Below are 24,369 nucleotides of genomic sequence, written 5' to 3'. Positions count from 1 at the left end.
TCGATTAAAAAATTGTGGATATGAGGAACGTGCCGAGTAAACGAAGTCTCGCGAAGCTTCCACGCTCGCGACTGCCACAGAAGCCATATGGCTTTTGCTGCGAGGAAAAAGATCAGGACCCTGAAAAACGCTACGACATGCGGAACCCGCCATTTGCATCGTCCTTGACGGACGTGATTCTGGACGGTGGCGGACCCGGGGTGAAATTTCGCGTTCAGGACATCAGTCCGTCGCCGCGTCCCATTCAACGCAGAATGCTCGAGATCAAGGGCAGAGCTTACCTGGGACACTGCAAGCGATGTCGGGGACCCCTGCGATGGTACCTCGAGGACGAAATTGCGCTCGCGCGCGAATTCCTCGCGAAGGAGAAACGAGACAATTACAACGCGATTGTAAAAAGGAATTTAATGATTGCCAAACGGAAGGGTGATACTTCACACCTTTAGAATGCAAAGCGAACTGTTTCTTGACTTTTTTCATGCATTATGAAAGAGCTCTGGCTCGTATTTTGAATTCTTTTATCGATAAAAGTGATTTAAAAGTGTTCTTAAAATTAGTTCACAGAAGTCACAGAAGGCTTACAAATCACTTTTAGAAGCACTTTTATCGATAAAAAAAGGATTCAAAATATGAATCATTTTTATAATCTTGTTTTGTATAATTTATTTGTATATTACTGAAGCTTTTTTAACTATAAAGAAAATACTATTTTTTTTTTATTATATATATATATGTAATACATATATATTATAGACATCCACACATACGCGCGCGCATGTATGTGTAGACGTCTTATAAAATTGAGAATGATTAACATTTTTGTAAATTAATGACACTATAGAATGCAGAAGACGTATTAAAAAAAGGAATTTGAAGATCATTTTGAAAGTCACACCCGACGATCAACAGTTACAGAGGAAATGATGCAGCCCTCAGTAAGAAATATACCGTGTATATGCGCTGTAACAAAGTATTTTACAAGAATTAAAATAAATTGTGAATAATGAATTTTATTTATAACTTTGTAATAAATTATGCAATAACTATAAATAATTATTAAACACAGAATATTTTGAAATGTTTATTAGAAAAATACATTTTAACAGAATACACATATTTATACAGTTTTATATCAAGTATTATAATTGTATAATGTTATATATGTTAATATTGTGAAGAATTGTAGGAAGAAATGAGAAAATTACATATTACATAATATATCATGGCATAAGATTGAAATGAATTCTTAATTCACATATTTGATTTATATGATTTATATATATATATATATGAATATATAACTTCAATATATATTTTTACAGTCTTGCTTGTCAAGTACTATAATTGTATAATGTTATATAATGTTATATATGTTAATATTATAAAGAATTATAGGAAGAAACGAGGAAAGTATAGAATATGGAATAGGACTCAAAAGAAATCCCCATTTCACATTTGATCCAATATATATAGATTCAATATATATGAAAAATGTACACAACATTTTAACGGCACAAAAAGCAGCTTTTCTTGTTCTTTCATATAATTATTTTACATCTTTTTTTAACTAATCTTCAAGTTTAAATAATCTTCAAGTTGCATACAATCACGTTTAAGCACTATCTTTTACATAATTGCAAAAGTAATTTGTATATATATTTAAATGTTAGACTCGTACTTTTGTTAAGAATAAAGGAAAAGATAATTAGTTCGCTATTTTCTTTTATGAATTAATTAAAAATCGTTTCGAAAATTTAATTGTGTTATGTAATAATTACACATGTCAAACAATTAAAATTTTAGTTTGTTTACCAAAAAAAAAATAATCTATTGTATGAATGATTTGTAATTGCAATAGTTATTTAAAAAATGTTATTATTTTAAGTTGAAAGAGTAAAAAGAAAAATCAAAGTTATAAGATCATAATTTAAAAGTTAACCAACATTAAGAAAGTATATTAGAAAGCAATTACTATTCAATCTTTGCAAGTGAATATTAATGTTAAATGTTTATATAAATAAACCAGTTATTAATTAAATGATTTAATCTTTGGTTGTACATTTGGCGTGACGTGTATTGCAGCAACATGTAATATATTTATAAAAAATGCGGCGTATGTGTCGTTTGTAAAAATAAAAAGAAAAAAAAAAGAGAAAAATTAAAGTCACTGTATGCGTTGCGTATATATGAGTAAGTTTATACACTCTTTTTTTCCCAAAAATATATTTTTATGTAAACGTAAAAGGAAAACGAGAAATAAAAATAATCCTTTGGAAAAAGTATAATTATATAAGTTCGCATTCTTTTACGCTGTAAATTTATATATATATACATAATATTCTATATATAAATTTACAACACGTGATATCCATTGAGTTATAAAACTATACCATATATTTAGGAATGTTGTCCTCTATAGAGATATTAAGTATCTCGTCATTCTCGCTTGTATTATCGAGGACTGACTGTACATAGGGATTTACGACAGCTGCCACGATTTTCTCTGAATGTGGCGTCTTTGGTGTCACAGGACGTTTCATTTCCGATTCAGATGGCTTGTCTTCAGAGACGTATTCTTTGTCCTGCTTTTCTGAGTAACTACATCGTTCAACTGAATCAGTCTTGAGCGATGACGATTCTGTCGTTTTTACAATACAAGTTAATCCCGAGGAAGAATCATTACTCAAGTTTGTATTATCAGATTGAGTTTCTATACCATTATTGTCCGTACTTTTAGGCATAGTCCCATTCTTCGTTGGACGTTGCTTTTTAATCTGCTTGAGCTTTATCTGCTCTTCTGGCAAACGCGTTTTTAAAATTTCAGATTTTGAAGACTTGTTTATATCAGATTCCATCTCAACGTGCATGTCTTTTTCCTCTTCTTTAACTTGACTAGTATCAAGTTGCGTGACATCCTGCGATTCATTCGTTACAGTTACAATTTGTTTCGATTCTAAATCTTCAATGTTTCTTCTTGTATTTATCGTTTCTAAAATCTGTGTATCTAAAGATTTATTTATATCTATAGACTGTATTTGTGAAAGTAATTTCTGCTGCTCATTTCTATCGATGATTTTCATTTGAGTGACATTCTGTTGCATTTTTACATTTAATACATTTTCATTACCGACTTTTTGCGATTCTAAATCATCAGTGGCGTTTCGTATCATATTCTCAATTATTTCGTCAACGCTAAGTTCTTTTACAGTAGATGAAAAAGCTTTAGGGGATGATGTAACAGAAGTACTTGCGCTTAAGGAAACGATTTGGTCTGTAATAATATTCGGATCTTGATCTATTTCAGTCATATTGATATTGTCTATTATTTTTGATATATATTCAGTTGCTACAAATTCAAAATCGTTACTTGTTGCGCTTTGTTGTTTTTCACTATGTTTGCATTTCTCATTCATATCAGAATTTTTAACCGATTCCTTTAACGCCTCATTAATGTCAAGCTTCTCCATTTTATTAACACATTCCAAATTATCTGTTTGATTAAATATTGGTTCCTGTTCGTTAGTTAAAGTAGCGGTCTTCATTTCTTCGGTTTTGGTTACTTCATCAACTTCTGGAATATTTTTGTAGTCAGTTGATAAAAGATCAATAACGTTCGTACCGTTCAGACTCAATCGTACATGCATCGGGTCGTTTTCATCGAGAGTTTCAAACTGGAACATCGTAGCTCCATCGGCGGCGAGTTCTCTGAACTTGTCACAAGCTTTCTCGCTCCATGCAATGATATTATTTGGTTTTTCCAGCGCGCATCGTTTCGACAAAGTAGGAATATTTACAATATCTTCCGGCAACATTCTTAATTCTTCTGTAACCGCAGAATTGCCGTAATCCATATATAAAACTTCCGTACCTTTTTCACAATGTGCAACTATTTTTGATCTATACCAAAAACCATCTTCAGGATATCGAGCAGCGCAGATCGTACCTATATCAAGGTTGTTCAATGTGAGAAAACTCTCTGCATCTCGTAGACGATCCGACATCACTTCTAATTCACTTATACTACTCTCAGCTTGAATCCAGAACTCGCTTGGACTATTGATGTGGCTGATCATCACGTTCGGTGAATTCTCTTCACCGAGTGGTGGCAATCTTTCATCAATAACTGGTGCTTGTTGTTCGCACATATCTTCAAGAATATCGGCTACATTTTGGCCGTCTAATGTTAGTTTAACCAACGATGTCTCTTGTTCTTTCAAAACATCTAGGAGGAAAATTGTCGCACCGTCTGCAGCCAGTTTGACGAATTCCTCACGTGCTTGTTCAGACCATTCTTTGATTTGCGACGGTAATTCCAAGCAGCATTTTCGCGACAAAGGTGGTATACTTGCCAGATCTTCCGGAATGGTACGAATCTCAGTGGATACTGCGGAATTTCCATAGTCGATGTATATGACTTGTGTGCCATTCTCATCATGAGAAACAACACGCGCTCTATACCATTGTTCATCTTCAGGATATTTGGCAACGCATAGCAAACCTTCTTTTATATCATCGATTTTGGGGAACATATCGGCAACCATAAATCTGTCTGCCATTACCTCCAAATCAGCAACAGATTTCTCTTCTTGGACCCAAAACTCGCTTGGCGAGTTAACATGACAGACAAAAGCGGAATGCGGATCCAGTTCAAGATCAACTATTTCGTCAACAGGCTCTTGCTCGGTGTTAATTATGATGGCATGTTTTTCTTCGACTAATGTTTCGCTGACACTTTTGTTGTCTATAAACAACTCTACACGTTTAGGCATGGTATCCGCTACAATCAGAGCCTGAAGGGTTTCTGCTGACATTACTAAGTTCCTGAATCTTTCGCACGTCGATTCGCTCCAATCCTCCGTATCTACAGGAATAATGTCGAGTCTACATTTCAAGGCGAAGGTTTCTAGATTCTTCCAAGTATCCGGTATCTGTCGAATGCTACTCGTTTTGTTATCAATGACATCGGTATTGCCATAGTCTATAAATCGGATAGTCGTTATGTCCTCATCCGCATCCAATACTTCTGCGCGGTACCATAGATTATCAATCGAGTAACTGGCAATGCACAAAGTGCCTTCTTCTGGTATACCGTCTATCATCGAGAAATTAGGAACTTCTAGTTGTAATTGCTCTTGTTTTTCATTCAGAGACGCAATCTTGTCCGTATACTGCAACCAAAACTGACTTGGAGAATCCACATGAGATACGCACACGTCAAATCTGCCAGGAATTGATGTTTCGCCTATTTGAGGTAATGGCTCGGATTCGGTTTGTTCAGTTTTCACTAGATTCAACGACCGCAATTTATCGCTGAGTTTTTCTCCATTTTCGATTAGATCGACAATCCACTTCTTGCGTACATTGTAAAATACAGCCGTGAAAGTTTTAATCTTCAAATAAGTTTGTAGTATGTTTATCTGTTCAGCTTCAGTGCCAATGAATGATACGGATAATGATACCTTTACAGCTAACTGGTAAGGTTCATAAAACTGTGGTTCTAAAATCATGATAGATTCTAGGGGAATATCCTCATCGTTGCCATAATCAATGTAACTCACATAAACCGTCGTTTCGGTATAGCTAATAATTTTCGCTCTATACCATTGACCGTCATATGTAGACTTGGCCGCGCATAATAAATGCTCTTCGGGTTTAAGTTTCTGTCCAGAATTAGTGTAATATTGTTGAAGATCCTCCAACAATTTAGTTTCGAGCTCCGCATCTGAATTACGTCGCAACCAAATATTGGTAGAATGATCGGCATATGTCGGAATTACTTCGTGAGTCGAACTTAGAATAGGCATTGGACATATAGGTAATATCTTCTCCTCGATGTTCATTATTCCATTGCCAACTAAATCGTATAGTTTTACGATAAGTCTATATAACAAAAAATACAATATAATATATGATATATAACAAAAATACAATAAAATGTTAATATCAATCAGAAACTTACTTGTATATATAATTAACTTATTTGTATTACTTGTATATATAATTACAAAATAAAATTTACAAACCTGCTATTATTGACTTCTTCCACATAGACTAATATTTCTTTTCCTTCAAACTCTTTCAATCGTTTATCTGCGTCAATAGATGATGTATTTTGCAGAGAGCATTCTAACGCTTGGTTCTGCATAACTGCGAGCTCTCCAGGTAAAGCTAAAGCCTGGATTATCATATTAAAGATAAAAATTAATAAGTATCAAAATTACACATTTTTAATATATAAACCAGTTTTAATAAATCAATCTCTCATATCAACATAATGTATGGTATTAACTCGTATTATGGAATTGAGAAAATCTATACAAGTTTTTGTAAATATCTGGCTATATAAACTCACATCATTCAGGATTTCATCATATGTGCCAGTATCAATGAGTTTTATGTCAAACCCGACGGATCGTGTACAGTTAATCACTACAGCTCGCTTCCATACGCCATGTATGCTGACTAAACAACCCGCACCAAGACATAACTCGCGGGTTGATAATCGCGGCATCACCTGACATTATCGTAAACTTCTCCTCATCAATATAATCCGTTTAAGTTCATGCAACCGTTTATCATATATATTTATAAATAAAAAGATAAGTTATTTTGATGTTAAGCTATTTAGGATAGATGAACATTATATGATAAAACATTCATAAGGCTCGTGTTACAATTGTTTTTTATTATTTAGCTGTTAATACCATACATCATGCAATGATGTTTAAGATGTTTCATTTTATATACTTGGGATTAAAGTTAAAAATTATTAAAATTTCGGAAGGATTTGATTCATGAATATTAAGTATAATATAAATTTTATTATATAATTAACCGGAATTATGTTAAATATTCATATATTAATCAAATATTTATTTAATATATAAAATTATTCTTTTGCATTAACAAGTATGTTAGATTGAAAAAATAGAAGTTCGAAATTAAAGAAACGGAATTATAAATAATTCTAAATTTGTTCATTTTTTGACTCTTAGAATTTGTTCAATCATTCAGGAAATTAAAGAAATTTGTTATAAATACATGGATTTATATGATATAACTGTTATATGACAAATTTTATAAGATAGCTTGTTATTAATACAAGCTGTTAGTTTATATTTGTTAGAAAATGAGCAGTTACAATTTTCTAGTTTTCTGTAAAATTTATACGAGCGATATACATAGTACCATGATTTGCAATTAATTGAAATGAGCGTATGCTAAATAATACCTTTGGATTTTTATCAGTCATGTATTGGTCGACAATATTTTCACATCTTGAGGCTGATGGTAATTGAACATAAAATTGACTAGTGCTTTTTACATCAGAAATTCTCATTTTAAGAGTTTGACCACTCAAAAGGCTTATGTCCACTCTTTCTATATTATTGAATGCTTGTACTTCTGTATTAGATGTTTCTAAATAAACAAAATATTACAAAAAATATACAAAAATACTGTTATAGTGTGTATGTTATAATTTCGGAGACTCGAGTCATACTTTGTGCAAATCTCTCCTGCCGCGCATCAGGAGGATTATTTATATATTTGTATATTTGTCAGTGATGTTGGAGAGTGTCACCGCTGCAGTCCGACCTGCATCCAGTCGAGTGAGAGGCCAACATCGCTTTGGAGTACCGGTCGTGAAGATTCGAGAATATACATATATATATGTGTATGATATTGGATTGTTTAACATGTCGTTTTAAACACGTTATTGCTATAAATATCATCATTTGTCTCTGTAGTCAAAAAGATAAGATGCCTGCCCGATAAGTAAGAGATTCAGGTTTGATTCCTGGCTGAGATGACATTTTTCGCAAAAATAATTACGAATTTTCGACTGGTTCGTGATCAGGCCCGCCGTGATGTACACCCTCCGTTCTTATTTTTATAACATTTAATACTTATGATACATAATTTAATCATAAATGTAACAATGTCAGAACAAATAGATTTCAAAATAATTCTTACCATCGATTGTCTCAACTGAAGTTTTTGTAGCGATAGTTGCAAGATTTCGCTCTATCAACATATTATTAACATCTTGTCCATTACAGTTTAATGAAATTATATATTGATTGTCATTCAAACTATGAAATATGCATTCGTATTTATCAGCATTGAAGCAATTATCGAGTGCGTTATTGTCCACCTCGGACCAACTCAAATTATTATTATTAGGTACAATATCTTTTAAGGAACATTGTACTGCCAATTTGGGCAATTGCATGAATTTTTTTTCGACAGGATAGATATTATCTCGATACACGATTGCACAGTTTCCGAAATCTATGTACTGAACTACGTATGCATCCTTTGCATAATTGCTTACAACTTCTGCTCGATAAAGAGCTCCATCTTCAGAGAACTTAGCTATAATTGCTGAACCGATCTAAAAAAAAAAAAAACAAAAAAAAAAAAACAAAAAAAAATGTAATAGTCACGCCTTTCTTTATTTAATTAAAGTGCTTTTCACAATGAATTCATTATTAGAATAAAAACAATAAACTTTAATAAAATAGAAAATGATAAAAATAGCAAAAATACCTGTAATTCTTGTGATACAGATTCTCTATTGGCATATATTTTTTGAATCTCGCTCATCATTGCAGAAAATTCAGCTTCTTTAGATAGTAGTTGGCAAAAAAATTTATTCGGATTTATAAACCATGTAATAATTACATTTTGTTTAGATTCAGATTCACATGAAATAGTTTGCCATTTTGAATCAAGAGGAGCGTAATCTACAATTTTCGTCTCTGTTACAAATGCCTCGGTCGCTTTTTTACTCGCCGCCGTTTGTTTAGCATTTATCAAATCTGCAATTGCGCAGAACTCTTCATTTATATAATTAGTGTTTGGTACACTATCAACAACTTCACACAGTAATACTTCATATATCCCGTTTTCTTCGGCAACAAATTCCACTTGTAAGGATTTTCCTTCGGCCTTTTCCGAGAAGATTTCAAGTTGGTTTTCCTGATTATCTATATTTGCCAACCCAAGCAGTTTACAATGTACTGCTTGCATTGGCAGTTTTAGAAATTCCTCTAGAATCACTTTAATATTTGTAAAATCAACTGATTCTGTATTTCCATAATCGACGAATTCTACAGTCGCGCTGTTCTCTTCTACAGACTTGATTACCGCTCTATACCACTTGAGATCTTCCGAGTATTGAGCAATACAATACGTGCCGCTTTGTATTTCGGAAGTTTGCATCGTTTCTCCACCCATTTCATAAGTTGTAGCAATGCTTTCCATAATAGGATTTAATTCCAAGCAATCAGGAGTTAATTGAATGAAAAAGTCCGATGGACTATTTATGAATACCACTTCGCAATTCTTTACAGATGTAAGAGCAATGTCAATATTTTTCAATGAAAGTTGGGATTTCTTGTCAACACTGTTTTGCTCTTTATTAACATCATTTGTATCCCATGATTCAGCGATTATCTGTAAATAATGTATATATATATATATATATATATATATATATATATATGTATATGTATATGATATCGTATATGTATATGATATACAACATTAAAGTCATTTAAATGTAAATATATAAATGTAAATATATAAATGTAAATATATAATCTATAATCTATAATATTAATTTTATAATTAATTTTTTTCTCACCTGATCATGTGAAAAATTGTTTGTATTATCTATTTTATTTCTAAACTTATTGTTATTCATGTTATAGTCACCTGTATTTAACAAAATGCAAAATTATAAAATCATATGTATCTTTTACACATATGAAATAATATATTTATAAATACCATTAAATCTCTCATTTCTATTAGTTCTCCATGCTGGTTTCTTGCCATCCCAATTTGTAGCGTGCGATTTACTTGAAGCTCCACCATCGTAGTTTCCCCCTCGTTCATTGTTAAAACTATTACGTTTAAAACCAAATTTCCCTCGTCTATCATTACCTTTAGATGAAGTATCAGAATCCTTGTCGCTACATACTGTATCATTAGCATTGTTACGATTATATCGTCGTTCATTGCCTGTAAATTTACTTCCACCATCTCGAGTTCCTCTACTATTTCTGTTATATGTATTTACATCATTTTCATCGTATTTATTATATGATTTATCTCTGTTAAATCTATTATTTGCTTTGTCTTTATTGAATCGATCGTTTTGCAAACCGTCACGATGAAAGTAACCACTAGTCTTCTCGCGTCTATTATCATGTTTTTCTGGAGACCATTCATTTTTCCAAGCATTTGATTTATTATCTTGGAAAGATTTGGCGTTTTGGCTATGATTCCAAGAATCCTTTTTATCATACCTATCTTTATTTTCACTATAAAAAAATATATAAAGTTATATTCAACATTTTTTTTACAGAGCATAGTATGATAAAGTAAAAAATAATAGAAAAAACTATATATATATATATATACACACACACATATACATACATATACATAAATATAATTGTGTACATATATGTGTGTATGTGTGTGTGTGTAATAAAATATGTGTATATTAAATTATTAAAGTATATTTATAAAAATTAATTATAAAAAAAAATTCGAATTAAAAGTAAATTTACAACTTATGTACAATTTTATATAGTAAAAAATAATTTAATATATATGTTAATATATAATCAAGAAGAAAAAAAATTTTCTTTACTAAAATTTTCTTTAACTATTAATGTTTAACTATTAATTATGTATATCAAAGAATACACATTGGAATACAAATAACATAAATATAATAAATTTATGTATAACAATCATTTTTAGCAATATCATACAGCATAAAAAATTAGAAAAATTAGTATTATATGTATAATTAGTATTATATGTTGTTTCTATAATTATTATGTTCATATATTTTATATTTTTTTAATCTCCATCATTGAACCAAATTTTTTTTTAATTTTCACATGAAATTAAGGATGCAACAAGTTGCATCTTTCATAATGATGTTATTATGAATGTTGAATAATGATGAATATCATAATTCGTTAAGAAAAATTTTTTTATCTTAATTTTACATAATAATAACAATATATATTACCTATGAAAATCATTTATTGCCTTTACAGGTTCAACTTCTCCATTCCGCGAACTTGTAGAATTTTCAGTTGTATCACAGAATAAATTGTTTAAAAGTTGTAATTGAATGCTTCTCATTGTGTCGTATTCGAATAAATCGACTAATAAATTAGTGGGTTGTACGGCAACTACTTTCATATGCAAACGTTTTTCGAGCGTTAATTGTTCAAAACGATTTAAAATCTCTTGATCTGGTGAAAGCACCTCATGGCCATTCAATGCACATTTTATAGCTTGTGCGGGTAATTTTGTTACTAAATCATCATGAATTGCACGAAGAGATATTACAGGCAATATCTCTTCGTTTCCATAATCAACATATACTACTTTAATTTTGTCCCCAACAATGCCAAGGATTTGTGCACGATACCTGAAAAATACAATCATTATTATAACAGGAAAGATTGTATCATTTCAGAACTTACCATTGTGAATCATACAGAGCAGCACAAGGTAATCCTGCTCTTAGTTGTGCTATATTTAAAGCTGATGCAGTTTTGGCATATTGTGCTAGACCTGCCATTATTGATTCAAGGGATTTTGCTCCACTGTCAAGTTGTACAAAAAATTTGTCATATGACTCCACATAAGAAACCGATACTACTTCTTGAAAGTCTTTCGACAATCGTCGTAATTGTGGATAGGAATATGCAATAGTTGTTGAAGTTGGTGATGGAAATGCCTTTTTCAACATTTCTTTTATATTAACACCATTTTCATACAAATCACCATATTGAATTAATGGCGGTCCTTCTGGCGGACGGACATGTAGAATGAGTAATTTTCCAGACACTAGTTCTTTAAAATATTCTTTCATTTCCAATGTAATGTTTAATTCCTTTAGGCCACTTAAAGTAAATCGAATGGAAAGCACTTTAGGATTAATGTATTCAGGTGGCAATTGGAAAATGTCTGTATATGGCAAAACTTCTGTATGGCCGAAATCAACATAATATAATTTACACTTGTGCTCCATCACAGACATTACAACTGCCCGACATAATACCCCATCTCCACTGTCCTTGTGACGTCCTAAGCAAACCGATCCTGGCAATGGTGGTTCCTGCAATGGTTGCTTTGAACGGCTGTTTATTTCACTCATAAGACGAGTCAATACAGCTCTCATGCTTTCAATCTGCACAGAAAATTTTTGTGGACCATCTTCCACATGTGATATAAGCACTTCATGATCCGAACCAACGTCTAATACTCGCGATTTAAACACGAGTGCTTCTTGAATTGGTGGAGGCAGTGGATGCTGTGACATCGAATGAGCAACATGCTTGTGTTGATTTATGTCAGGAGAAAAAGTTTTATGATACAATCCTTGCATATTGACATTATGATTCATATTTAGATTCTGCATCATTGGCATTGGTGCAAAGTTATTCATATTGCCTTTATTTTGTTGCTGATATACTGGCATTTGAAGTGGCTGAAGCATTCGAGGTTGCAGCGTATGTTTTGGTCTAAATAAAAATTTAATAAAAAAAATTTTGAAAACTTTATATCATATAGGGGAAAAAAGAAATATAAAATATATTAATACCTGAACATATCTTGCAAAGTGGCTGGCAAAGCCATATGTTCCTTTACCAATAGTTCACTGAAATCTCCATTGTTGTACCACAGTTTTATCAGACAATGATTATGCATCATCTGAACTAAGGCTCTATATTCGTTGTAACATAAAATCTTTTTAATTCTCTCGATCGTCCTGTTCTCCCAAATACCATTTACAGGCAATATATTGATCAGTGTAAACTCTGCTGCCATTGCTGGATAAGCTCGCAGAGGTTCTGATCCATGTATATTGTCTAATAAATGAATTTCGGTTGGTGGTAGAATTTCCACATTGCCATAGTCAATAAATTGTACAACAATCATTCCATCAGGACGCACACTGAGTATCTTCGCTCGAAAATAACCATCAGACTGAAATCTGGCACAGCACAAAGTACCACTGATCAGTCTACTGCCTTTGGAAGGACAACCATATCCTTGATTGAACTGTTCTGTTAGTGGACCTATATAATGTTCTACAGCAGTAGCAGCTTGCTTATCCACTTGGCCCCAGATCTTTAAATATATATCATTGGGCTCTACATGAGTGACAAAAATGATAAGTTCAGAGGATAGTTGCGTGTGTTGGGTCATGTTGACTCGTTCTGGCAACATTTTTAGGTCGAATTGCTTTTTCCTTATACGTGCCAACCTTCTTTCTCGTTTTCTCGGCTTCCGAGATTCAGACTCTTCTCATCTACAACATAATACGACAATTTAATTTACAAGGAACCTTATCTCTGTCTTTCTCTTTCTTTCTACTTTCTATTGCCTTCGCAAATGTTTTGAGATGCCGCAGGTATTAGATTACGCCAACCAATTATGCGATTACAGCCCAACCGGAAAACGAGTCTTCACCTCGATTCGAGTTGGTGAGAAATTTCGAAGCTTGCAATTCGATGCAGCCTCGTGTACGTATGTCGATCCCAGTTCGTCCAGAACGACGCATTCCAATGTCCGTATCTCGATCGCTATTTTTCGTCTTCTAAACAGCTCGCGAGCGCGTTCCACTTCATCGAACCTCTCTTTTCTCCCCTCCCAATCGCTTTCACCACCGGTAATCGCGCGCTAATCATCGAAACAATTTTGTCCTTGCTGTCGACCCTTTATTGTGCGGCTATATACAACGTACACATCCGACACAACGCAAACGACACGTAACTTTTTACGAAAGAAAAAAAAAAGGATCCGCGAGCGGACGAAATGCTCGGATATTTAGTATGGTTACCTGAAATTCGATGTATTTTCGTTTCGTGTCACTTTTTCTCAATCTACTCGATCCGTTAATGACGCGATTCTACTATATCTCAAGCCTCGTTTTGAAAATCGCATCTTTTGGCGTTGATCCTTTGTTTAATGGGAACATCGAATGGTCTTATGGTCGAAAACGCGCTAAATTTAAATAGGGTGAACAAATCGATGTGTATTCTCGAAAACAAATGGAATAACAGAATAGAGAAGATCCGTGGATAAAATTTATAAATGAAAAAAATACTTATAATATGAAAATTATTAAAAAACAAAATGATAAAAACCTGTAAATCTTTCAAGCAAATAATGAATTTTTTTTTCTTTGTTGGTTCGTATTTCTATTTGATAAATAAGGATGAAATAATTCTATAAGTACTCCGAGTGTAAATTGGAATGCAGCCTATATTTCAATACTATTTACAACATTATAAAATTTCACAATTAACGAATCATCATTATCAATATTATTCTACACAAATCACTTTTAAATATCTCTACTCTAACAATACATTTAGATTTTGCTAATGTTTAAACAATATTATAAAAGAAAATTGTACACAAAATGTATGTCATATATATATTAGATTAAATATTTGAGTTTTACTTAAATTTATTTGGAGAATAAACAATATTGCCGAAGAAAATGTATTTTTTATTTCTATATATAATACAAGAGAAGAAGATAATTTGATATTTCTAAACATTGATGATTACAGATTTTATGTAAAACTAGTGATTATCGATTAGCGAGTATTGCACTCGATTTTTCTAAGAATAAATATTTTTTTCGTTATATTCTCTCTTTTTCATGTGCCTTTCTAAGGCATGAACACATTTTTATTAGAAACTTTAGTATATTTTAGATATATTTATCTTATCTTATACGACTAATTGTTGTTACAGCAGTTATATTACTGTTACACAACATAATAATTTTTAAAGTTAGACTTTTAAGTACATTATTCATCAACAAGTAATTATTTTATAAATTTAAATTTGCTTTTCGCAAACTCTTATTATCTTTATGAGAACTTAATTGATATTCTTTTTTATCGATTGCATTATGATTAAACAGTTTTTAAAAACAGGAAGGAAAATTATTTACTGAATTAAGATAGTTACTTAACTAGAGATACTTAATCGTATATCAATTCTCGTATGCTGTACTTGAGCAATGTAGTTTGCTAGATCAATAAAGTTTATACATTAATGCACTTCTAGCAAACGTAACGTGTATTTGTGTAGAATACTATTACTTTATTGAGCTGAATAATACGAAGAGTTTGAAAACGAATTCGGAGATTCTGAGATAAGATTATCACAATCTCTGAATACATGTTCAATATTTATAGCTATGAAAGAGTAGGATGATCCGAAATCGTCGCATCCTCCGTATCCTCTTCAAATTCGTTATCGCTATTTAAGGATAAATGCTCTCTTAAAACTAGAGAACGCATCTGTTCTAAAACCTGATGCAAGGAATCCGATCTCTGATCTATTCTATCATTTAGAGGAGTAGCATCACCGCTTGCTGTCCCACCTGCAGGTGTCTGTGGTGTGTTACTAGGTGGTATGGGGGTATTTGTGCCATCTCCTGTACCTGTAAATATGATACTTTTCATATTTGTTTAAAGACAGTGAATTTTCATCATTTAGATAATTTTATAAATAATTTTATTATTTTGCTTATTACTTACCCATACTATCACTTGCAGGACTAGCTGGCCGTTCAGCACCTCTTATTTCTCTCACAATCTCTTCGTCCTGCACATTGAGTCGTAATCCAGCAACGCCTTTTCTTGGAACATTATACAGATCTCTTTTGATTCTCCTTCGTCTGGAGGGATCATTTCGACGCAACTGAAGCATCGAACCAAAATCAGCAATGTAAAGAAATCCTGCGATCAACAATTCACAAGTTCTTTTGCCCTGTTTATACGCCGTTTCTAATTCAATACTTGTACGCTGATCGTATTGCCACCAACCTGTAAAAATTTATTTTAAAGTCATTTTTTCCATGTTACAAAAAAGATAAGAGATCATGCGTCATTCATTTGCAAATGACTTTGCAAATGATTTTGCAAAAGACGTATTATTAAAAAAATAATTAGAAAAATATACGAGGAAGTTTTAATAGAATAGATAGTTTTATTGAAAAAAAAAAAGATATAGTCGTTTTTAATCTTAATCATATAACAGAGAACTCTTCAATTTTAATTATCAAGATTTTAAACTCGTTTTATGCCATTCAAGTTCATAACATACTTTATAAATTAGCATATATACATTTTTTTTGCGCACGCATTCTTTGTATGTAATGTTGTTTTTTAGATATATATTATTATGAGATAATGCAATATACAATGTTTATACAATGTATAAAATCAAAATATGAATGTAGCTCAGTAATGTCGTTAAATATAGTTTTGAAAATCTTCATTTTAACGAATAATCTATTTTATATCTCGCAAGGGTTATCGTACACCGGAGACACCTTTACACGGAGCGTCTTTTCGATCACGTTTGATATTACGTTTGCAACGTGGGTTGTATTTTCTATATTGACAATTGTTTACAAAGTCAATAACGTAAAGCATGCCACAGATCAAAAGTTCACATTGTGCTTCCCCTAGTTTGTAAATAGTCTCCAGATCATTGCTTGTCCTCGGATCATATTTCCACCAACCTAAGAAGGGGTAGGATATGAAATTTTGTGCGCCCATGTATAAATGCTTTAAAGGAATTTGCAAAAAATTTATAAAAACATAACATTGAATGAAAGATTTACAAAAACTTTCCATTACAATTACAGATATTGAGTGTCGATCATAACATAATTGTCAATCAAACTGGCATTCTTACCATTTCGACCTTCGTAAAACCATTGATACTCTTCCTCTGGATGTTCCGATTCCTTCTGAGGTTCTTCTATTTCCACCAGTTGAGGTCTCTCAAGGAAATCTGGCGGAATCTCTTGACGACACATCGGACATCGTTTGCTTTGATTAGCGACACCCTTTACACATAAATAGCAATATATGTGACTACAGGGTAACCGCGCCGGATGAATGCATGGTTGCAAGCATACCGCGCATTCTGGTATAATAGTGGGACCTAGTAGAGCAACACAGACTTATAGATTTATATATATAAAAAATTTATTGAAAAATTATTTAAAAAAATAAGGAATTTTCTCATTAGATTACATCTTGAAAAAAAGATCTAATGATCTGTTACATTATAAGAACTCAGATAAAGAAAAGTTTAAGTAACATAGAGTTAAATATAAAAAATTAAATTTTAATATATAGAAAACTATTTCAATGTACTAAATCTTTTCATTAATTGAAAGTGATTTTCTATTCCTAATTTCTTTATATTTAATTCCTTATTCCTATTTATTGTGTTTTAGTCCTTGCAATCCAGAAAACTATTAGGACTCCAACACAATAAAAGGAAACAAGGAATTATAAAAGAAATATAAACTTATAAACAGAAAATTACTTTTTATTAATAAAAGAAAATCTTGACATTCCTTGATTGAGATACTCCTTATATCGAAGCATGTTTTCCCGTCGATATTTAATTCTGCCTAATTTCTAAAACTTCTTATTCTTTTATTCTTCATATCTGAGCTCTAATGATTCATGGGGGCATAGTGCAACCGATGACAAAAACGCACCTTCCTTTTCCTCGGAATCCTTGTCCTTGTCCTTCTCCTTAATACCGCCGGATTTCTCCGGCACGTCGACCTTTGCCTGTGCCATGGCAGGACAGACCACGCGACTGACGGGGTCAGAGTATCATCGACGCGACCGAGTCTCTCGTTTGTAAACAGCAGCACGCGTCTCTCGTCAATATTCGCGATCGTCGGCCATGTTGCTTGTTTATGACGTGTCCCGGGGTTCTCAACTTGTCGCAGTCACCCGAAGTTATCGCTACTTTATTATCGCGCTCCTGCATCGAGATTGCAATTCTCGCGGTCATAATTACGAAACTCGCAACAATTTCATCGTTTTCTTTTTTCTTTCGTCTTTTTCAGGTATGCTTCGTGACAATGACCTCAAGATGACAAGTAACGTCAGCTTGCTACTTGCTGGACTGGCCGATGATCTCGATGCCTGCTGCTGATTAATTGATGATTCTCAAATAGCACGAATTTTGCAGCAATATAGCTGCAAAATTCATGTTGTATCAGAAAGCTCGTATGTAAGATACTCGTATTTCAAGATACCCGATAAAAAATTTTTCATATATAGATATAATAAAATAATTATAAACATAAACTTACAAATATGTGTCTACCACGACACTATACACAGAATTGATCTTTGACTAGGGTAAAAAAATAATAACGTTTTTGACTACAGTGGATTTTGATGTAAGAGGTATTAATGATGTTATATCTAGTTTGGATTACTGTTATGATTAAACTGATTATAATCATATTTAAACGGTTAAAAACTTAATATTTCAGAAAGATATATTGCGAAAGATTAATTATATAAAGATTATGTTATAATAAATCTATTAATAATTTAATATTTTACACCTTTTTTTTTTACATATTTTTAATCAAATTTGAATTCATGATGCACATCCAATTTAATCGATCTTCGAAATATTATAGCCAAAATATTATAAGAATCCATAATTCTGCGGCCACTTTGATCGAATTCTAATTAACTTAATCAATGATTAATTTATTGAGTAATGCTACTTGTGTTAATATTAATAAAATGTTAATTTTCTGTTTAACAAAATAAAGGAGTAAATCGGACAATAAATTATAATCCGAAATTTAAGCGATTTGACTTAATCGCCAATTGAGTTAATCATAATTCGATCAATGCCTTCAGTTTGTTTGTGATGTACTAATTTCTAATAATAAAATTTGGAAGGAGAAGGATAAAGAAAGAGTGAGTTTGTTTATATTTTTGAGATTCTTCAAGAATGGAAAAATTATTTTATGAGTTCGCTTTACAATAATAGAAATAAGAAATTATTCTAACGGACTTATAAGGTATTCTTTTTACAAGCACCCTCATGAGATTGTATGGAACGATATATTTGAGCACGACAGCTTCTATCAGCTGCAAAGAGAATATATCGAGTTCGTCACGATCACTAGCTATTATCGTTAAGCTCATTATCACCTTTTAATTTCTTATCAACAACTATAACGTCTTGTCACGAGTAAAATTCGCTGATCGCGAATATTGGTCCGAGCGAATCTGTTTTTGATGAAACTATTTAGCTCGGCGCGAGCTATTAACACGAGCCTTTCGAGAAGCGGATAACTCTGTGATAATGAAAGATGAGCTGAAAACGGAAAATATCAAATGTGTTAAGTGTATAAAATGCGTTCTTCCTTTTAACATTAATTAAATTATCTAATGAACATTGATTTTTATAATAATTATTAGATTAAACGATTAACTTCATTATTTGAAAGTTCATGAAACGTCTAAAGTATATTTCAAATATACACAATCATCTTTCTGACGTATATTTTAGACTTTTGTGCTGTTTGGACAATTTGGCACGGTTGCTTTTTTTCTATTTTAATGTGCTTGATATAAAAATTTAAAATAATAACTTATAAATTTGTTGTGAATTATATTTATGAATTTGACACTCAACAAGTTCGAGACTTTCCGTTCTCGATTGAGAAATACGATTCGTTGCTTTTGTGAATGTACGTAATAGTCCCTTAAAGCAAAGTACGAATGATCCATAATCAATCCAATGATAATATCGATTCGACAGAAGATTTGTTTCTCGGTGGTAATTTCGGACCACCGAGATAACTCAATGGATTGCCGAAAGTTCGTTGGCCACCTCGTAAGAAGACAGAAGTATTGAAAAATATCGGCTTGCCTGGTGCTAGAACGAGTAAAATAGCTTTCGTAATTAACCCTGCCTAATAATTCAATAGATTTCTTTTGAATGATTTCTTATAACTATTAAAAAAAAGAAATACAAAAAATATTTTTTATTTGATCTTAATTAAATTGCCAATATAATAAGTAAAACAAAATAAAAATAAGATTGTAATTGTATTTCAAAATTACTTTTTATAAAAGAAATAATTAAAATATCATAGAAATATGAATATTTTCAAATCGTAAATAAAATTCGATCGTAAGTGAAAATTAATAATCGTTTGAAAATTTATTATGTGACAGTGCATGTATATTAGAATTTCTTAAACCAAAGAAGAAGGAAGTGATTTCTTCGTTCGTGTTACTGACCTAAGTAGTTTCCTTGCATCTTCGATTGTCTTCCAATGTCTCCATCCGCGGATGCCTAAACGAAGTGAAAGTTTGCTTTAAATTTTCGATCTTTCACTGTATCACAGGTCAAAACAATAGATTCATTCTGTTTTCTTCAATCTTTCGTTAGTGCATGTTATATTATGTAACAAACACGCTGACACTTGGAATAGGCTTGCCTTCGTAGAGCCACAGAGGTTTCTGTAGCCCAAAGCGTGCATGCGATGGAGTGAATGTTCTTCACGTGCCAATAAACCCGCTTCGATATCAGGCAATTCAGGGTTAACCGCCGTCTATGCACTCGTGCAGTGTTGTGATAAAAAGGCTTCACCGATGTCTTCGTAGAATATTTTTAAATCAATGATTAGTTTAACCTGGGAATACTTGCGCCGGTTGTAATTTACATCAAGCATTTGTATGTTCGGATTTTGTTACTTCAAACAGATCATGTCTATTTATCTGTCGCAATAAAATACGATTACATCTCTTCGCGACATCCAACATTAAATTTAATGTAAAATTATCTTGAGGAGTATAATATCTCTGGAATTTATTCTCTAGATCTCTTACACAGAGATCTATGGGATTGAAGAAATTCCTTTGATCATATTCCTCGGATTCTCGATAAATTCCTTTCAGATAATAAAAATATGTCGTATATTTATACCATGTTTATATCTTACATGCACATGCTTATCTAATAGCGGGGGAAAGTAATTCATAAGCAAATACATTGCCTAGAGAAATGATTCGTAAATAACAACCTGTTGTTGTTGTTGTTATGTAAAGTACAACCTGTTGAATTATTTGTTCATTCCCGGGTTAAGAGACTTCGTCGAATGAGAAAAGGCGGCGAATTTGCGAGAAAAAGCTTGGCTGTGTAGGAGAGGCGTGAGAGATGGTTACAGCGATGCAACAAACTCGAGTTAATGGAAAAAAATCGTATATTTCTTTTGTCATTTCTGTCTGTCTATAACATGCTATAAAATGTATCTCGAGATTCATAATGTCTAAAAATTGCTAATTTAGAATGATATAAATCTTTTGTCATTCCGAATAGGATGCATTTATAATGTTTGTATCGAGAGGAGGAGGTACATTCGAGCACGCAACGTATTTTTATCATTCGCCAGCTATGCCATTATAAATTGTCAATACAAGTATCATAAGAAATATCACAAAAAATTGAAAAATAAAAATGCTAACAAACCCATTAATTAGAATTTCGGGATAATAAACTTTTGTGTATTAACTTTTATTACTTAATAAAATATTTTTTGACATATATAAATAAATATAATTTATTATGTATGTAAAAAATATTTTCTATAGTCATGAAATGATATAAATTATGTTACGATTATAATAAATATAAAAAAATGTATTATACATAAAAATGTATTATACATTTTTTTATATTTAACTTATAATAATATTATCCCAAAAAGTTTCTTGTTATTGGTTACAATGCATTCGGCCACAATGCATGACGATTTAAATCTTAAATAACAAATTGGATTATGATTCAGAGAAACAGGATTGCGAAAGAATAAGTTAAGATGCGATTCGCGAGCTAACATTCGTACATATCACTGTCCACGTGCGTGACAAATCGTACCTCTAAAATTCGCACGATGTTTTCGTTTCGTCGGTTTTTAAAATGGAGTCTAACGGTTTAACACTCTCCTCATCATTAGACCAATCCCTGTGCTGAAATTATGCCTGATATATTAAAGTTTAATCGGATTTTAGATGATTCGATTTTTTTGCGCTTTGTGAATTATATCGCATGATTATTTTGATTGCCACCAAAAGCACACAAACGTCACACTTATTTTGTACGATTGCACGAAGCAGCGAAATCAAACTAAACAGATTCGCAGATGTACATTAAAGCAAACTATAGAATTATTACTATAAAAATTTAGTACTAAAATAAAAATTAAGTACTAAAAATTTTGTAACTTGCAATATTTATTCAAAATTATTTTATCAAAAAATTAAGTTTGCTCTTTTGATGTACAGCGCAATCATTTCTCAGTGACGATAACATAAATATCTATGCTGTGGTGTCCTTTTTGTGGTTAATGATGTGATATCAGATACAATCAGATATAATAGCTAGATATATTGTAAAAATATGTGAATGTCTTTAATCGATAAAATAGCATTTCCTTTATTTAGATTCTTTTTTTCTTTTTAATAAGATTATGTGATTCTTTTTCATGTCAGAGATATTATAGGTTTTATCTTATCTCGAAATATTCGTTGTAAATTTATTTTTGTCTCATTATCATTAAGTTACTTTATAGGCACTACAGTCTTAAAATAGTCTTTTATTCGAGCTAAGTACGTATGGCTTCCCCTATAGCTAATCAATACTGGAAAAATACTGACGACATGCTACATAAGAAATACAAATAGGTGCTTGACTATACGCTAACTTTTTCTACATTATTCGATACGTCTTTCTCTCTCCGAATACGGCTATAAATCAAACTTTGAATCGTATATATATGATTTATGCGTAAATAATTTATAAAATAAAATACATAAATTATAGTTTGTGATAGGAAATTAATGTTTACATTGCAATGATAATAAACAAAACGCGATTTTACGAACTTATCATATATTAACTAATTATTATCTTTTATCATTAAAAGAACGCGTTTATTATTTTATTTTCTGATAATGAATTTTTATGAATTTCACGCGCAAAATGTAATTTTGAGCGTACAATTATGCGTGCTAGTTATGAATAGTTTAATTGGTTAAATGAATATTTAAAATTTTGAAGTGACCCTAACAGTAGCTAATAAGCTACATTATATTTTGATCTCACACTCAATAACCTCGTTTATGCTCGTATTGTGATTATAAACTGTATATATCGTCTTAAAATTTACATGTGTATATGATTGTCATTTGAGAACGATCGCTTTATCGCGGTATTTACATTAGTCGAAACGCACGACTACTTTTAAACGTATTAATTATTGTCGTCAGTCAATTTAATTAATTGTTTTGAGTGCGATATGCGGACGCGACGTCGACGTAGCCTCTACCTCGAGACTGGAGACTCACTTCGTCACCATTAATCAACCTCGCCGTGACCTTTTCGGGCCGAGCTGCTCCACGAAGTTTTCTGAACTTGATCGGCGCGTTAAGATCGAGACTCATCGGTCTCTTCGCCACGGTACTCTTCGCATTATTCGTATTATTCGTATTATTCATACTATTCGCCTTCAGTATTATACGCTCGGTTTTGATCTCATTCAAACCCGTCACGGAAAAGTTCGTCTCGAGGAGTGCTTGCGTTTCGTCTGGGTCCAATTCGTCGGTCAAGGAAGTTCTCCTTGCCTTATTTCTTACCGATATAACGAGGAGTTCATCATCTTGGTCGTCTCTCGTTTCATCCTCTTGTTTCTCCTTTTGAGGTTGATCTTTTTTCTCGTCTGTCTCTGGCTCATGAGTGTTCTCTTCCTCTTCATCATCTTCTTCCTCCTCCTCTTCCTCCTCGCGTTCTTCTAATTCAGGTTCTTCTCTTAAATCTTCCATTGACTGTTGGAGAAAGATATAAAGCTTAATAATTTTCATCAATCATGATGATATGGAAAAATATTGTATCACATCGGGCATTGCGACGAAAGCGTGAATTTGTATGAACGCATGAAAAAGTCACATTTGAGAAAAATGATGTATGAAATTCATAAACACTATCGTTTTGATATAGTGCTCGTATATTTTCCCATAACGCAATATTGGTAAATAGTAAGTTTGTGAATTTATTACGAATTATAAAGTCAAGTGCAAGAAGGGTATGCTTTGAAGAAGAAGCAATCGAATCGGTTTATTTTTATTTTGTGCATTCGATGTATCCGCAGAAATGTGTCATAAAGTGAATGAAAATACAAGTACAACAACGAACTCAACAATGATTTTAACAAATGCATGCAAAGCCCTTTTGCAAGCCTGACCAAGCTATTACACATTCTTTTACGAAAAAAAGAAAAAATCTTTACGAATGGGTTCGGTTTCACAGGTTTAATGACGAGGCCTGTATTTACCCCTAGGAGCTCCTTTTTCTCTGGTTCTTCATCTGCTGTAATGCAAAACAAACACACAAATACAAAACAGAAATACAAATAGCGATTAAATCATAATATGTAAAATATTATGAACA

At 32.1% G+C, this 24,369-nt stretch overlaps 4 protein-coding genes across 17 annotated transcripts in view; 1 reads left to right on the top strand and 3 right to left on the bottom strand.

Moving 5' to 3' along the window:
* Positions 1-20: 20 nt before the first annotated feature.
* LOC105423984 (uncharacterized) lies at positions 21-2,123 on the top strand. The gene has a single exon (XM_089077464.1). The coding sequence runs from the start codon at positions 21-23 to the stop codon at positions 444-446; it is 426 nt and encodes a 141-aa protein (XP_088933590.1). The 3' UTR covers positions 447-2,123.
* On the bottom strand, positions 1,069-14,033 carry LOC105424053 (protein tudor). Of its 4 annotated transcripts, none has more exons than XM_089077449.1 (12): positions 13,886-14,033; positions 12,644-13,354; positions 11,520-12,563; positions 11,057-11,464; positions 9,796-10,331; positions 9,650-9,720; positions 8,551-9,459; positions 7,975-8,395; positions 7,232-7,419; positions 6,353-6,514; positions 6,024-6,175; positions 1,069-5,880 (listed from the first exon to the last, which is right to left on the bottom strand). In XM_089077449.1, exons 2-12 carry the CDS (start codon positions 13,270-13,272, stop codon positions 2,385-2,387), a joined length of 8,016 nt encoding a protein of 2,671 aa, XP_088933575.1. In that variant the 5' UTR covers positions 13,273-13,354; positions 13,886-14,033; the 3' UTR covers positions 1,069-2,384. The 4 variants fall into 4 exon arrangements, with proteins under 4 accessions (XP_088933575.1, XP_088933576.1, XP_088933574.1 ...); XM_089077450.1 differs by lacking the exon at positions 13,886-14,033 and adding an exon at positions 13,430-13,834; XM_089077448.1 differs by lacking the exon at positions 13,886-14,033 and adding an exon at positions 13,516-13,834.
* Positions 14,034-14,292: 259 nt separating this feature from the next.
* On the bottom strand, positions 14,293-18,032 carry Rnf146 (Ring finger protein 146). Of its 3 annotated transcripts, none has more exons than XM_089077463.1 (5): positions 17,591-18,032; positions 16,771-16,924; positions 16,442-16,594; positions 15,606-15,893; positions 14,293-15,508 (listed from the first exon to the last, which is right to left on the bottom strand). In XM_089077463.1, exons 2-5 carry the CDS (start codon positions 16,892-16,894, stop codon positions 15,261-15,263), a joined length of 813 nt encoding a protein of 270 aa, XP_088933589.1. In that variant the 5' UTR covers positions 16,895-16,924; positions 17,591-18,032; the 3' UTR covers positions 14,293-15,260. The 3 variants fall into 3 exon arrangements, with proteins under 3 accessions (XP_088933589.1, XP_088933588.1, XP_011632306.2); XM_089077462.1 differs by having other exon boundaries at positions 16,771-17,022; positions 17,591-18,009; XM_011634004.2 differs by lacking the exon at positions 16,442-16,594 and having other exon boundaries at positions 16,771-17,022; positions 17,591-17,994.
* Positions 18,033-18,832: 800 nt separating this feature from the next.
* Positions 18,833-24,369, bottom strand: part of axo (axotactin) — a 43,640-nt gene continuing 38,103 nt past the window's right edge. For 3 of the 9 annotated variants that reach the window (XM_089077452.1, XM_089077453.1, XM_089077459.1), the window contains 2 exons: positions 24,209-24,288; positions 21,110-23,747 (listed from right to left, as the gene is read on the bottom strand). In XM_089077452.1, coding sequence (XP_088933578.1) covers positions 23,202-23,747; positions 24,209-24,288 — 626 coding nt within the window. In that variant the 3' untranslated portion in view covers positions 21,110-23,201. Of the gene's footprint in view, positions 19,795-20,162; positions 20,218-21,109; positions 23,748-24,208; positions 24,289-24,369 lie in introns of those variants that run through there. The other 6 variants (XR_016139389.1, XM_089077457.1, XM_089077458.1 and 3 more) reach the window with 6 other exon arrangements.

This window comes from Pogonomyrmex barbatus, unplaced genomic scaffold (assembly GCF_055798465.1).
Source record: "Pogonomyrmex barbatus isolate J1 unplaced genomic scaffold, ASM5579846v1 scaffold2, whole genome shotgun sequence".
NCBI classification, from domain to species: Eukaryota; Metazoa; Arthropoda; class Insecta; order Hymenoptera; family Formicidae; genus Pogonomyrmex; species Pogonomyrmex barbatus.
This window is presented reverse-complemented; position numbering and strand designations above follow the sequence as displayed.